Source organism: Mizuhopecten yessoensis, unplaced genomic scaffold (assembly GCF_002113885.1).
Source record: "Mizuhopecten yessoensis strain PY_sf001 unplaced genomic scaffold, ASM211388v2 scaffold6671, whole genome shotgun sequence".
Classification (NCBI taxonomy): Eukaryota; Metazoa; Mollusca; class Bivalvia; order Pectinida; family Pectinidae; genus Mizuhopecten; species Mizuhopecten yessoensis.
The window spans coordinates 160093-175578 of NW_018406666.1; the positions used below are offsets into that span (position 1 = coordinate 160093).

General features: G+C 41.9%; 1 protein-coding gene across 1 annotated transcript in view; it reads right to left on the bottom strand.

Moving 5' to 3' along the window:
• Nucleotides 1-389: 389 nt before the first annotated feature.
• LOC110452391 (plasminogen-like) overlaps nucleotides 390-15486 on the bottom strand; it is an 18076-nt gene continuing 2979 nt past the window's right edge. Inside the window, exons 3-5 of the mRNA XM_021500891.1 lie at nucleotides 3252-3434; nucleotides 2694-2888; nucleotides 390-797 (exon numbers count right to left, since the gene is read on the bottom strand). Of these exons, the coding sequence (XP_021356566.1) occupies nucleotides 574-797; nucleotides 2694-2888; nucleotides 3252-3434 (602 nt within the window). The 3' untranslated portion in view covers nucleotides 390-573. The remainder of the gene's footprint in view (nucleotides 798-2693; nucleotides 2889-3251; nucleotides 3435-15486) is intronic.

The window sequence follows — 15486 nt, forward strand, 5'->3', positions numbered from 1 at the left end:
GTGTTTCTGTTAGTCTCCGGAGAGCGCTACCAGCCGCATCCTCGATATCCAGGGGTTACGCTCACTTTCGCTTTCTGCACCCCTGGAATATGTCATATTAGAATCGAAGGCTCAATGTGCGCCGTCTTGTGGATGAGACGAGAAGGCTAGTTTGATCCGTTGATGTTAAGTAAAAGAAACTCGCGGTCGCGTAACGGTAAAACTTATTGGCTTTGAAGTCGGGCGCCGCTCCTCTGTTATCTACAAAGGACAAGTATCAGCTTAGTGATTGGTCAGGTTTGTTTTTACCTGACACCAATCAAATAGCTAGTCGCGTGCCTTCAATTTTGCTATGACATATTCCAGGGGTGCAGAGAGCAAAATTGAACGTAACCCCTGGAAATCGAGGATGTCCAAGCCGAGGCGATTGTCTGATACTGTCAGCCTCCTGAGAGCGCTCGCGGCCGAGGTGACTTTCTCGTAGATCGAGTGTCATCCTGAATGTAGCGCTTCAAGTCAAGACAACTGTCGATTTGTTTTTCATTAAATAATCACACAGCTTATAGATTACTATCCATTACATAAATAGCTACATTAACATTTTGGCACCGGACAGGATTCATATCGGACACTCGGGTCTGTCGTGTAACACCAAGGTTCTGAAGTATCAGACGATATCCTGCAGTAGTTGTTTATATCGCTTCCTGTGAAATAGCCGTGACTATGGGGCACCTGCTGGTCCCACCGTTGACACGTCCGTCCAGTTTTAGTACAAGTGACCTGGCCGACATAGTTTGGGTTTTCATAGCAGTCCTCGTCTGTATATACAAATTGAAATAGAGAAAAAGTACTATATTGTCGACATAGCAAGGAAAAACTCCTTTATGAATGAAAATGGAATGTTACCAAATCTAAGAGTAAATAAGGGAAAATGTTTATTGTTACAAAAGACATATCTGTTCATGGCACATTCGTTTATTGTCCCACTTCAAAACTAACCTGTTGAAGGCACAATCGATGTCAAGACGTATAATTTCAAACTTCAAAACTTTCATTTATTGTCTCAATACAAAACTTTCCCTAAGTTACCTGTCCGTGTAACAGTCGTTAATTGTCCCACTACAAGTCTAACCTGTTCGTTGTTCAGTCGATTATTGTCACACTACAAGTTTAATCTGTTCATTGTACAGTTGTTTATTGTCACACTACAAGTCTAACCTGCTCGTTGTTCAGTCGTTTATTGTCACACTACAAGACTAACCTGTTCATGTAAGGGTCGTTTATTATCACACTACAAGTCTAATCTGGTCATTGTACAGTTGTTTATTGTCACACAACAAGACTAACCTGTTCATGGTACGGTCGTTTATTATTACACTACAAGTCTAACCTGTTCGTTGTTCAGTTGTTTATTGTCACACTACAAGACTAATCTGTTCATGGTAGGGTCGTTTATTATCACACTACAAGACTAACCTGTTCATGGAAGGGTCGTTTATTATCACACTACAAGTCTAATCTGTTCATTGTACAGTTGTTTATTGTCACACAACAAGACTAACCTGTTCATGGTACGGTCGTTTATTGTCACACTACAAGTCTAACCTGTTCGTTGTTCAGTTGTTTATTGTCACACTACAAGACTAACCTGTTCATGGAAGGGTCGTTTATTATCACACTACAAGTCTAACCTGTTCGTTGTTCAGTCGTTTATTGTCCCACTACAAGACTAACCTGTTCATGGCACGATCGTTTATTATCACACTGCAAGTCTAACCTGTTCGTTGTTCAGTCGTTTATTGTCACACTACAAGACTAACCTGTTCATGGCACGATCGTTTATTATCACACTGCAAGTCTAACCTGTTCGTTGTTCAGTCGTTTATTGTCCCACTACAAGTCTAATCTGTTCATTGTACAGTCGTTTATTGTCACACTACAAGACCAACCTGTTCATGGCACGATCGTTTATTATCACACTGCAAGTCTAACCTGGTCGTTGTTCAGTCGTTTATTGTCCCACTACAAGACTAACCTGTTCATGGCACGATCGTTTATTATCACCCTGCAAGTCTAACCTGTTCGTTGTTCAGTCGTGTATTGCCACACTACAAGACTAACCTGTTCATGGCCCGATCGTTTATTATCACACTGCAAGTCTAACCTATTCGTTGTTCAGTCGTTTATTGTCCCACTACAAGCCTAATCTGTTCATTGTACAGTTGTTTATTGTCACACAACAAGACTAACCTGTTCATGGTACGGTCGTTTATTGTCACACTACAAGTCTAACCTGTTCGTTGTTCAGGCGTTTATTGTCACACTACAAGACTAACCTGTTCATGTAAAAGTCGTTTATTATCACACTACAAGACTAACCTGTTCATGGTACGGTCGTTTATTATCACACTACAAGTCTAATCTGTTCATTGTACAGTCGTTTATTGTCACACTACAAGACTAACCTGTTCATCGTTAAGTCGTGTATTGTCACACTACAATTTTAAGACAAAACCTGTTCGTGGCACATTTGGTTATTGCTATACAAAACTTGCCTTTTCATGGTACAGTCCTGTCTTGTCACACAACAAACTTAACCTTTCATAACTAGTTGTTTATTTTCCAACAAGACTGATTTATTATTACCTCACACGCCTTGCTATTGGACCATACTACAAGGCCTAACTTAACGGCTGATGAGTTGCTCTACTTACTTGAACATGACACGGAAGCTCCAGATGTCCACTGCTCTATTCCCGTACATTTTGTTAATGGACAATGATCAGATGCAGCCTCACCAGTGATGTTTCGACACGTGTACATAGCCATGTAGTCATCTCCATTATACGGACGTATAAAGGTGTCTGTGTTTACCAGTGGAGGTGGATCACCACAAGCCGCTGGTAAATCTACAACATTACGGGGGTTGTGTTAGGATATTTGTTGATCTCACACAGGGTTTATTTATCTTTTTGGCATATACGGCATTCAATAGTTTTGTAACATTTCAAATCGCTCTGCTAGAATTATACCCACCAATCAGTAGTATGCAAATGATACTATTTATCTATTAGACAACTCAATAGTATGCCAGGCTCTTTGTAGATACCAAATGGCAACCGTTTTCGAATATTATTTTCATTTTTATGTTCTTATGTATTTGTTCATCAGAGAAGGTAACATTTTGTGAAATAAAACAACAGATTATATTTTGGGATGTGTTTTAGGAATATTTTAGAATTTGGACACTTTAACGAAAACTTTCACCATACCTGTAGAACAAACGATTGTCGCCGAACTCCACGTATTCGTGAGGGGATCACAAATAGAGGTCTTATCACCTCCTACAAGACCAGCACCGGGGATACACGAATAGAGAGCACTCGGTACTCCTCTAGAGTAATCAAGAGTGTACGTCGTTTTAGCTATTGCTGCTGGTAATCCACTGCAGAATTCTATAAAATAAAAAAAGAGACGTAGACACCAAGATAACACAATGGCTAACGTCATATCTGTTGACGAAACGCAAAGTCTTGCTACAGTATATACCCAGTTAGTGCATCATAATTAGAGAAAATGAATTATTTAACGTTGGTACAAGGTCAGAAAATGGTTTCAATAATGCTTTAAAATTAAATTGAGTTTAGGTAACGTCTTCTTTGGTTGAGAGAACAGTCTGATATATTAATTCTGGAATTTATCTAACGTTCTCTTTGGTTGGTAGAAGAACTCCTTGGGTTTTGTGTAACAGCTTCTCCAGTCACCACAATGGAAGAAGCTAATGGTATAACAATAGAGATATTGTTCAGCATTCCTGCCAAATGGTTTTGTTTTCGGTGACATTTAAAGGATACAAGATGACTTCAAATTAAACATGTCAGAAAACCAAAAATCGTACGTCGACAACATTTTGGAGGATTTTGAAGGGGTTAGTTAAATGCTTAAGCATGCTTAAACGATGTTTTCTGGTCCTTATATACAATTGCAGTTCAGTATGGTAAATATTTTGTTGCAATTGGCACATCAACTAGTAGAAATATGGTGTACCAATTTGGGTACTTATCATGGCTGAAAAACGGACGAAATCTCACTCCGAGTTTAGTGTTATTATTTTAAAAACAAATTATTTAGAATCCAATTTTTCCTGAAAATGAACCACCATGGATAGTCTTTGTCAAGACTCATTCCAGATACAAGATCCGGATTTTTAAATATCACTGAAAGACTGTCAAAATTGTACCAATTATGGTAGCGTGACGTTACATTGATAACATGTTCAGATATTCTAATTCATCAACCAATATTTGAATATTGTCGTGATTTTAAACGTCTTTGCACTGTTCACAAACATACTTAATTATATTATAATAAGGGTCTTTCACCAATCCTTTCATTATAATTATACTTCCACTCAACAAAAAAAAAAGAATTATCTTGCGGTTTTGCGATTGCAATGGTATGGGCTCCATATATGTGCGGATAAAGTCGAATGCATGCTCCTCTACAGAAAGGCCAAGACAATGGACCATTAATTGACAGTCACAGTGTAACCCAACCTATTATGAAAAGATTCATGTAACACAACCAAAAAGTGTTTTAAAACACGTCTTGGTTGTGTTGCATGAATCTTTTCATAAACCATACTTACCAATTACTTACTTAATTTCATTGTTTTCTATATTGCAATATATGGTATCATATGTAAATGATCATTAAGATATATTAATGGTGAATACAACATGTTGTTTTAAGTATAATATAATTTGACACAGTTTATCCCTGGACGATGATGGAGGTACAGTGTACCTCATATCTAATGTTTAGTTTACGCAAAAACAAAAACAATCATACAAATTATACAATTTTTACAAATATACAATTTATGCTACAATATATTCAATGCATGTTTCCTCAATGCACATGAATGGCTCATTTTCCATCCCCATACATGTGACTGACACGTGGTTTGGATTTTGGGGCCGATTTGTCCCCATTGTATTCAGTATAATGAACATCAATCAAATGCAGTGGTCATCCAGATCACTATATTGATTGTTTTGATAACGGAATATTGTCTAAAACCAAGAAAATACATTTGTATTCATATACAACATACCCAAGATTTTCCTTCCGACCCTTGATATTTTATCACCTACTTGTATCAACGATTACTTTATTAGCAAGGCAATGCTCACAGCCACTCATTGTAACGTGCCTGTTCAGGGTGTCTGACCCTACTCTGCACAAATTAATAGCCGTTGTAAAGAGTAAAAATGCGTTGTTAAATTTGGTATAAGGCATAACATTAAGCCATAAAAATTAAGTCTATAAAGCCGAACCACAGTACTTTTTTCAGGCATGTTACCTGAAACATACAGATAGTATTGTTTTTGTTTTTGCCTAATACACTGTATCATGAAATCGTTTCAAAATCAATTAGGCATGCACCCGCTTGTGGACATACATATACACAGATGAAGAATGTCTGTAAAGAGTAGAAGCCCCTCCCCCATCCTCGATACTCCGGGGGGTACGCTCACTTTCACCCTATGACCCCCTGGATATGTCATAGCAAAATTGAAGGCACGCGGCACGCTGTTTGATTAGTCTGATGTAAAATAACATGACTAATCACTAGACTGATACTTGTCCTTTGAAGATTACAGAGAAGCGACACCCGACTGCAAAGCCAGTAAGTTTTACCGTTACGCAACCGCGAGATTCTTTTGATGTACCTCAAAGGATCAAATTAGTCTCATCCACAAGGTGCTGCACACTGAGCCTTCGATTTTGCTATATGATATATTCCAGGGGTGCAGAGAGCGAAAGTGAGTGAACCCCTGGATGCCTCTCCCCTAACTCTTTGCATCACCTCACACTTTAATCTAGAGAACATCATTTACTTGGAGCGATACATTGATGCAACAGTCTATAAAATACGAGTATCACCTGTATGTGTATGTCCTTTCGTTTTAATTCGATGAGAGTTAACAATAAGCCAAGTTCTTGTTATAATCAGTGACATACACCGTATATATAAATAATGTATGTACGTAGTCAGTCAAAATAACCATCTCCTTTTAAACATTTTTGATGAGCATTAAAAGAACATTATTGCGGACAATATAATATGGCAGAACATATGATAAAACCTTCATGCCAATTACCAGTGGCTTAGTAAAATTTGACTTTTTCTAGTTTTAGCAACACCCAAAATAAATTCCTGTATCCCCACCCGCCCCCAGCATGATTTGTTGAAAGTCGATAATAGTCTAAATAAAACATCTTGTATCTATAATGTAACTAGGTACTATATCCAGGAATTGTATCCGTATAGACATGACATGTTTATAAATCATTAAGAAGATATTGATTATTGCTGTGCATCACTCAGTGTAAAAATATAAAGTCAGTCGCTTTGCTAAATAATGAAGCAGTTATCGAACGAATATCATTAGGACAGCTGTACTTGAAACTAGCAATAATGGGATACATTATCACAACAATTCATTCCTGAATATATCTCCTTCCAAAAACAGCAGGTCATTAAGCTCTATCCGTTTGCCAAATAACCCGTAAATAGTAATTAAGTCTCTTTTTTTTTTATATCAATTAGTGTCTATGGTAAGGTTGTTGACGTGAAGAATTTGTTTCAGTATCAGGCTATTCCCAAATGGTGTGAGTAAAGTAATTACACTCAATATTCAACGAGAAGTAAATTGGACATTGGTACTATTGTGTACCAGGTAACAAGGGGATATCCGTTATCATCAGTCATCATCATAACATCAGTTATTATGAACGGCGGAACGTATACATCGTTCTTGTTAAACAGTAAAATTGTATCGAATAGCAGAATTGTTCTTGATATCATATACAATGGGAGTTCAATTTGCATACAGCATTAACAAATACGATGAATCATCATAGATATGTTTGAAGAGTTTCGAGAAAATATAACATAAATGCTTATCTTTAATGTATATCAGGACCTGGATAGTTTTGAGGGTTATCTTACAAAAGAAATCATCAGGTTTGAGAGAAAACTGTTATTTAACCAAATACTGTGTAACAGAATACTTTCGCATTTGTCAAATATTGGTCCCTCCACCGAAAACAATCCATACTCTTCTAGTGTTAATTTCGCCCTTCGTGTGCAACTGCACCATATTGTCTGATATTAACTAATATTCACTGTCGTAATGAATTCGCTCTCAGAGAGCGAAAAAGGCGAAAGTCTACTTATAGATCTTAAATTAATACTAAAATGATGTTTAACCTACTGTTTAAATAAAACGTAACATGAATGAAAATACCGTTGATGAAACATTGAAACTGTGTAAATAGAAGTTGGGAAGTCATGCATGATAAAGAAAAAACAGTTACTGGAAATTTCGAAGAAATGTATTTTATATAATGAATTCAGATACACGCAATCGATATTGACAAAGCTAACAGAAAAGAAGAAATGATGTATAAACAAATTTGGCGTTGGATAACGAGTACGCGAGTACAAATAACCCAAAACTGTTCTGAAGAAGTCTTAAAAACAGGGACCTCAACGAAAATCTTCAATTCCAATGGAAGTCTACGGTGAAGATCCAAGTGTAACATGACATAGAGGAAGTCCTGTCTCGGTGGAAAAACGAGTTTTCTAGATGTTATCAGTGATGTTGTTTACGACAAAATTGTACAACATAAACGGTTACTAGAAGAAGCAATGCTCGAGTCTCTGTATACACATCCCCGAAATCAACAAAATAATAAACAACGCAAAATCGGGAATATCACCTGGTCGTGATCGTGTCTCCCTTGGAGGTATTGAAATTTCTTGCGTTCCATTAAACTTTCGAGCCTGCTCTCGGTCGTATCTTAACTATACACTGCGTTCTTAAACAACCGGGTCGTGCTTATCTCGATGCAAACGACCTTATGGCTGAAGAGCAAAGCGGATTCTATAAAAATAGATCTGGGTCCATATTCATGAAACAGTTCTCATGCTCAAGTATGCATTTTGTGCTAAAACTTTCTTGTAACTCGCTTAAATCCTGTCAAACAATCAAAAAGTCAAATGTAAACATTGAAACCAGTATTTGGTTTTAAGCCAAATAATGGACAAAATAAGATTTGTTAATCAATTAACAACCGGAACAAGAAATAAAGTTTGAGCACAAAGTCCATGCTTGAGCATGAGAACGGTTTCAGGAATACGGGTCCTAGTCTTGACTATGTATACTCTCTCAACACCATCGTCGGGCCCTAGTCTTGACTATGTATACTCTCTCTCAACACCATCGTCGGGCCCTAGTCTTGACTATGTATACTCTCTCAACACCGTCGTCGGGCCCTAGTCTTGACTATGTATACTCTCTCAACACCATCGTCGGGCCCTAGTCTTGACTATGTATACTCTCTCAACACCATCGTCGGGCCCTAGTCTTGACTATGTATACTCTCTCAACACCATCGTCGGGCCCTAGTCTTGACTATGTATACTCTCTCAACACCATCGTCGGGCCCTAGTCTTGACTATGTATACTCTCTCAACACCATCGTCGGGCCCTAGTCTTGACTATGTATACTCTCTCAACACCATCGTCGGGCCCTAGTCTTGACTATGTATACTCTCTCAACACCATCGTCGGGCCCTAGTCTTGACTATGTATACTCTCTCAACACCATCGTCGGGCCCTAGTCTTGACTATGTATACTCTCTCAACACCATCGTCGGGCCCTAGTCTTGACTATGTATACTCTCTCAACACCATCGTCGGGCCCTAGTCTTGACTATGTATACTCTCTCAACACCATCGTCGGGCCCTAGTCTTGACTATGTATACTCTCTCAACACCATCGTCGGGCCCTAGTCTTGACTATGTATACTCTCTCAACACCATCGTCGGGCCCTAGTCTTGACTATGTATACTCTCTCAACACCATCGTCGGGCCCTAGTCTTGACTATGTATACTCTCTCAACACCATCGTCGGGCCCTAGTCTTGACTATGTATACTCTCTCAACACCATCGTCGGGCCCTAGTCTTGACTATGTATACTCTCTCAACACCATCGTCGGGCCCTAGTCTTGACTATGTATACTCTCTCAACACCATCGTCGGGCCCTAGTCTTGACTATGTATACTCTCTCAACACCATCGTCGGGCCCTAGTCTTGACTATGTATACTCTCTCAACACCATCGTCGGGCCCTAGTCTTGACTATGTATACTCTCTCAACACCATCGTCGGGCCCTAGTCTTGACTATGTATACTCTCTCAACACCATCGTCGGGCCCTAGTCTTGACTATGTATACTCTCTCAACACCATCGTCGGGCCCTAGTCTTGACTATGTATACTCTCTCAACACCATCGTCGGGCCCTAGTCTTGACTATGTATACTCTCTCAACACCATCGTCGGGCCCTAGTCTTGACTATGTATACTCTCTCAACACCATCGTCGGGCCCTAGTCTTGACTATGTATACTCTCTCAACACCATCGTCGGGCCCTAGTCTTGACTATGTATACTCTCTCAACACCATCGTCGGGCCCTAGTCTTGACTATGTATACTCTCTCAACACCATCGTCGGGCCCTAGTCTTGACTATGTATACTCTCTCAACACCATCGTCGGGCCCTAGTCTTGACTATGTATACTCTCTCAACACCATCGTCGGGCCCTAGTCTTGACTATGTATACTCTCTCAACACCATCGTCGGGCCCTAGTCTTGACTATGTATACTCTCTCAACACCATCGTCGGGCCCTAGTCTTGACTATGTATACTCTCTCAACACCATCGTCGGGCCCTAGTCTTGACTATGTATACTCTCTCAACACCATCGTCGGGCCCTAGTCTTGACTATGTATACTCTCTCAACACCATCGTCGGGCCCTAGTCTTGACTATGTATACTCTCTCAACACCATCGTCGGGCCCTAGTCTTGACTATGTATACTCTCTCAACACCATCGTCGGGCCCTAGTCTTGACTATGTATACTCTCTCAACACCATCGTCGGGCCCTAGTCTTGACTATGTATACTCTCTCAACACCATCGTCGGGCCCTAGTCTTGACTATGTATACTCTCTCAACACCATCGTCGGGCCCTAGTCTTGACTATGTATACTCTCTCAACACCATCGTCGGGCCCTAGTCTTGACTATGTATACTCTCTCAACACCATCGTCGGGCCCTAGTCTTGACTATGTATACTCTCTCAACACCATCGTCGGGCCCTAGTCTTGACTATGTATACTCTCTCAACACCATCGTCGGGCCCTAGTCTTGACTATGTATACTCTCTCAACACCATCGTCGGGCCCTAGTCTTGACTATGTATACTCTCTCAACACCATCGTCGGGCCCTAGTCTTGACTATGTATACTCTCTCAACACCATCGTCGGGCCCTAGTCTTGACTATGTATACTCTCTCAACACCATCGTCGGGCCCTAGTCTTGACTATGTATACTCTCTCAACACCATCGTCGGGCCCTAGTCTTGACTATGTATACTCTCTCAACACCATCGTCGGGCCCTAGTCTTGACTATGTATACTCTCTCAACACCATCGTCGGGCCCTAGTCTTGACTATGTATACTCTCTCAACACCATCGTCGGGCCCTAGTCTTGACTATGTATACTCTCTCAACACCATCGTCGGGCCCTAGTCTTGACTATGTATACTCTCTCAACACCATCGTCGGGCCCTAGTCTTGACTATGTATACTCTCTCAACACCATCGTCGGGCCCTAGTCTTGACTATGTATACTCTCTCAACACCATCGTCGGGCCCTAGTCTTGACTATGTATACTCTCTCAACACCATCGTCGGGCCCTAGTCTTGACTATGTATACTCTCTCAACACCATCGTCGGGCCCTAGTCTTGACTATGTATACTCTCTCAACACCATCGTCGGGCCCTAGTCTTGACTATGTATACTCTCTCAACACCATCGTCGGGCCCTAGTCTTGACTATGTATACTCTCTCAACACCATCGTCGGGCCCTAGTCTTGACTATGTATACTCTCTCAACACCATCGTCGGGCCCTAGTCTTGACTATGTATACTCTCTCAACACCATCGTCGGGCCCTAGTCTTGACTATGTATACTCTCTCAACACCATCGTCGGGCCCTAGTCTTGACTATGTATACTCTCTCAACACCATCGTCGGGCCCTAGTCTTGACTATGTATACTCTCTCAACACCATCGTCGGGCCCTAGTCTTGACTATGTATACTCTCTCAACACCATCGTCGGGCCCTAGTCTTGACTATGTATACTCTCTCAACACCATCGTCGGGCCCTAGTCTTGACTATGTATACTCTCTCAACACCATCGTCGGGCCCTAGTCTTGACTATGTATACTCTCTCAACACCATCGTCGGGCCCTAGTCTTGACTATGTATACTCTCTCAACACCATCGTCGGGCCCTAGTCTTGACTATGTATACTCTCTCAACACCATCGTCGGGCCCTAGTCTTGACTATGTATACTCTCTCAACACCATCGTCGGGCCCTAGTCTTGACTATGTATACTCTCTCAACACCATCGTCGGGCCCTAGTCTTGACTATGTATACTCTCTCAACACCATCGTCGGGCCCTAGTCTTGACTATGTATACTCTCTCAACACCATCGTCGGGCCCTAGTCTTGACTATGTATACTCTCTCAACACCATCGTCGGGCCCTAGTCTTGACTATGTATACTCTCTCAACACCATCGTCGGGCCCTAGTCTTGACTATGTATACTCTCTCAACACCATCGTCGGGCCCTAGTCTTGACTATGTATACTCTCTCAACACCATCGTCGGGCCCTAGTCTTGACTATGTATACTCTCTCAACACCATCGTCGGGCCCTAGTCTTGACTATGTATACTCTCTCAACACCATCGTCGGGCCCTAGTCTTGACTATGTATACTCTCTCAACACCATCGTCGGGCCCTAGTCTTGACTATGTATACTCTCTCAACACCATCGTCGGGCCCTAGTCTTGACTATGTATACTCTCTCAACACCATCGTCGGGCCCTAGTCTTGACTATGTATACTCTCTCAACACCATCGTCGGGCCCTAGTCTTGACTATGTATACTCTCTCAACACCATCGTCGGGCCCTAGTCTTGACTATGTATACTCTCTCAACACCATCGTCGGGCCCTAGTCTTGACTATGTATACTCTCTCAACACCATCGTCGGGCCCTAGTCTTGACTATGTATACTCTCTCAACACCATCGTCGGGCCCTAGTCTTGACTATGTATACTCTCTCAACACCATCGTCGGGCCCTAGTCTTGACTATGTATACTCTCTCAACACCATCGTCGGGCCCTAGTCTTGACTATGTATACTCTCTCAACACCATCGTCGGGCCCTAGTCTTGACTATGTATACTCTCTCAACACCATCGTCGGGCCCTAGTCTTGACTATGTATACTCTCTCAACACCATCGTCGGGCCCTAGTCTTGACTATGTATACTCTCTCAACACCATCGTCGGGCCCTAGTCTTGACTATGTATACTCTCTCAACACCATCGTCGGGCCCTAGTCTTGACTATGTATACTCTCTCAACACCATCGTCGGGCCCTAGTCTTGACTATGTATACTCTCTCAACACCATCGTCGGGCCCTAGTCTTGACTATGTATACTCTCTCAACACCATCGTCGGGCCCTAGTCTTGACTATGTATACTCTCTCAACACCATCGTCGGGCCCTAGTCTTGACTATGTATACTCTCTCAACACCATCGTCGGGCCCTAGTCTTGACTATGTATACTCTCTCAACACCATCGTCGGGCCCTAGTCTTGACTATGTATACTCTCTCAACACCATCGTCGGGCCCTAGTCTTGACTATGTATACTCTCTCAACACCATCGTCGGGCCCTAGTCTTGACTATGTATACTCTCTCAACACCATCGTCGGGCCCTAGTCTTGACTATGTATACTCTCTCAACACCATCGTCGGGCCCTAGTCTTGACTATGTATACTCTCTCAACACCATCGTCGGGCCCTAGTCTTGACTATGTATACTCTCTCAACACCATCGTCGGGCCCTAGTCTTGACTATGTATACTCTCTCAACACCATCGTCGGGCCCTAGTCTTGACTATGTATACTCTCTCAACACCATCGTCGGGCCCTAGTCTTGACTATGTATACTCTCTCAACACCATCGTCGGGCCCTAGTCTTGACTATGTATACTCTCTCAACACCATCGTCGGGCCCTAGTCTTGACTATGTATACTCTCTCAACACCATCGTCGGGCCCTAGTCTTGACTATGTATACTCTCTCAACACCATCGTCGGGCCCTAGTCTTGACTATGTATACTCTCTCAACACCATCGTCGGGCCCTAGTCTTGACTATGTATACTCTCTCAACACCATCGTCGGGCCCTAGTCTTGACTATGTATACTCTCTCAACACCATCGTCGGGCCCTAGTCTTGACTATGTATACTCTCTCAACACCATCGTCGGGCCCTAGTCTTGACTATGTATACTCTCTCAACACCATCGTCGGGCCCTAGTCTTGACTATGTATACTCTCTCAACACCATCGTCGGGCCCTAGTCTTGACTATGTATACTCTCTCAACACCATCGTCGGGCCCTAGTCTTGACTATGTATACTCTCTCAACACCATCGTCGGGCCCTAGTCTTGACTATGTATACTCTCTCAACACCATCGTCGGGCCCTAGTCTTGACTATGTATACTCTCTCAACACCATCGTCGGGCCCTAGTCTTGACTATGTATACTCTCTCAACACCATCGTCGGGCCCTAGTCTTGACTATGTATACTCTCTCAACACCATCGTCGGGCCCTAGTCTTGACTATGTATACTCTCTCAACACCATCGTCGGGCCCTAGTCTTGACTATGTATACTCTCTCAACACCATCGTCGGGCCCTAGTCTTGACTATGTATACTCTCTCAACACCATCGTCGGGCCCTAGTCTTGACTATGTATACTCTCTCAACACCATCGTCGGGCCCTAGTCTTGACTATGTATACTCTCTCAACACCATCGTCGGGCCCTAGTCTTGACTATGTATACTCTCTCAACACCATCGTCGGGCCCTAGTCTTGACTATGTATACTCTCTCAACACCATCGTCGGGCCCTAGTCTTGACTATGTATACTCTCTCTCAACACCATCGTCGGGCCCTAGTCTTGACTATGTATACTCTCTCAACACCGTCGTCGGGCCCTAGTCTTGACTATGTATACTCTCTCTCAACACCATCGTCGGGCCCTAGTCTTGACTATGCATACTCTCTCTCAACACCATCGTCGGGCCCTAGTCTTGACTATGTATACTCTCTCTCTGAACACCATCGTCGATAACAAACACCATCTGTATCGACTGGTGATCTAAATACAGCATTTGACAGTATGGATGTAGATGTACAACCTTAATACAGATAGTATACCGGGACAATGTACAACCTGATTACAGATAGTATACCGGGGCAATGTACAACCTGATTACAGATAGTATACCGGGACAATGTACAACCTGGATACAGATAGTATACCGGGACAATGTACAACCTGATTACAGATAGCATATCGGGACAATATACAACCTGATTACAGACAGTATATCGGGACAATGTACAAGCTGATTACAGATAGTATACCGGGACAATGTACAACCTGGATACAGATAGTATTACGGGACAATGTACAACCTGATTACAGATAGTATAACGAGACAATTACAACCTGATAACAGATAGTATACCGGGACAATTACAACCTGATTACAGATAGTATAACAGGACAATGTACAAGCTCATTACAGATAGTATACCGGGACATGTACAAGCAGATTACAGATAGTATACCGGGACAATGTACAACCTGATTACATATAGTATACCGGGACAATGAACAACCTGATTACAGATAGTATAACAGGACAATGTACAAGCTGATTACAGATAGTATACCGGGACATGTACAAGCTGATTACAGATAGTATACCGGGACAATGTACAACCTGATTACAGATAGTATAACGGGACAATGTACAACATGATTACATATAGTATACCTGGACAATGTACAACTAGCTGATTACAGATAGTATACTGGGACAATGAACAACCTGATTACGGATAGTATAACAGGACAATGTACAACCTGATTACAGCTAGTATAACGGGACAATGTACAACCTGATCACAGATAGTATAACGGGACAATGTACAACATGATTACATATAGTATACCGGGACAATGAAAAACCTGATTACAGATAGTATAACAGGACAATGTACAACCTGATTACAGATAGTATACCGGGACAATGTAAAACCTGATTACAGATAGTATACCGGTACAATGTAAAACCTGATTACAGATAGTATACCTGGACAATGTACAACTAGCTGATTACAGATAGTATACCGGGACAATGTAAAACCTGATTACAGATAGTATACCGGGACAATGTAAAACCTGATTACAGA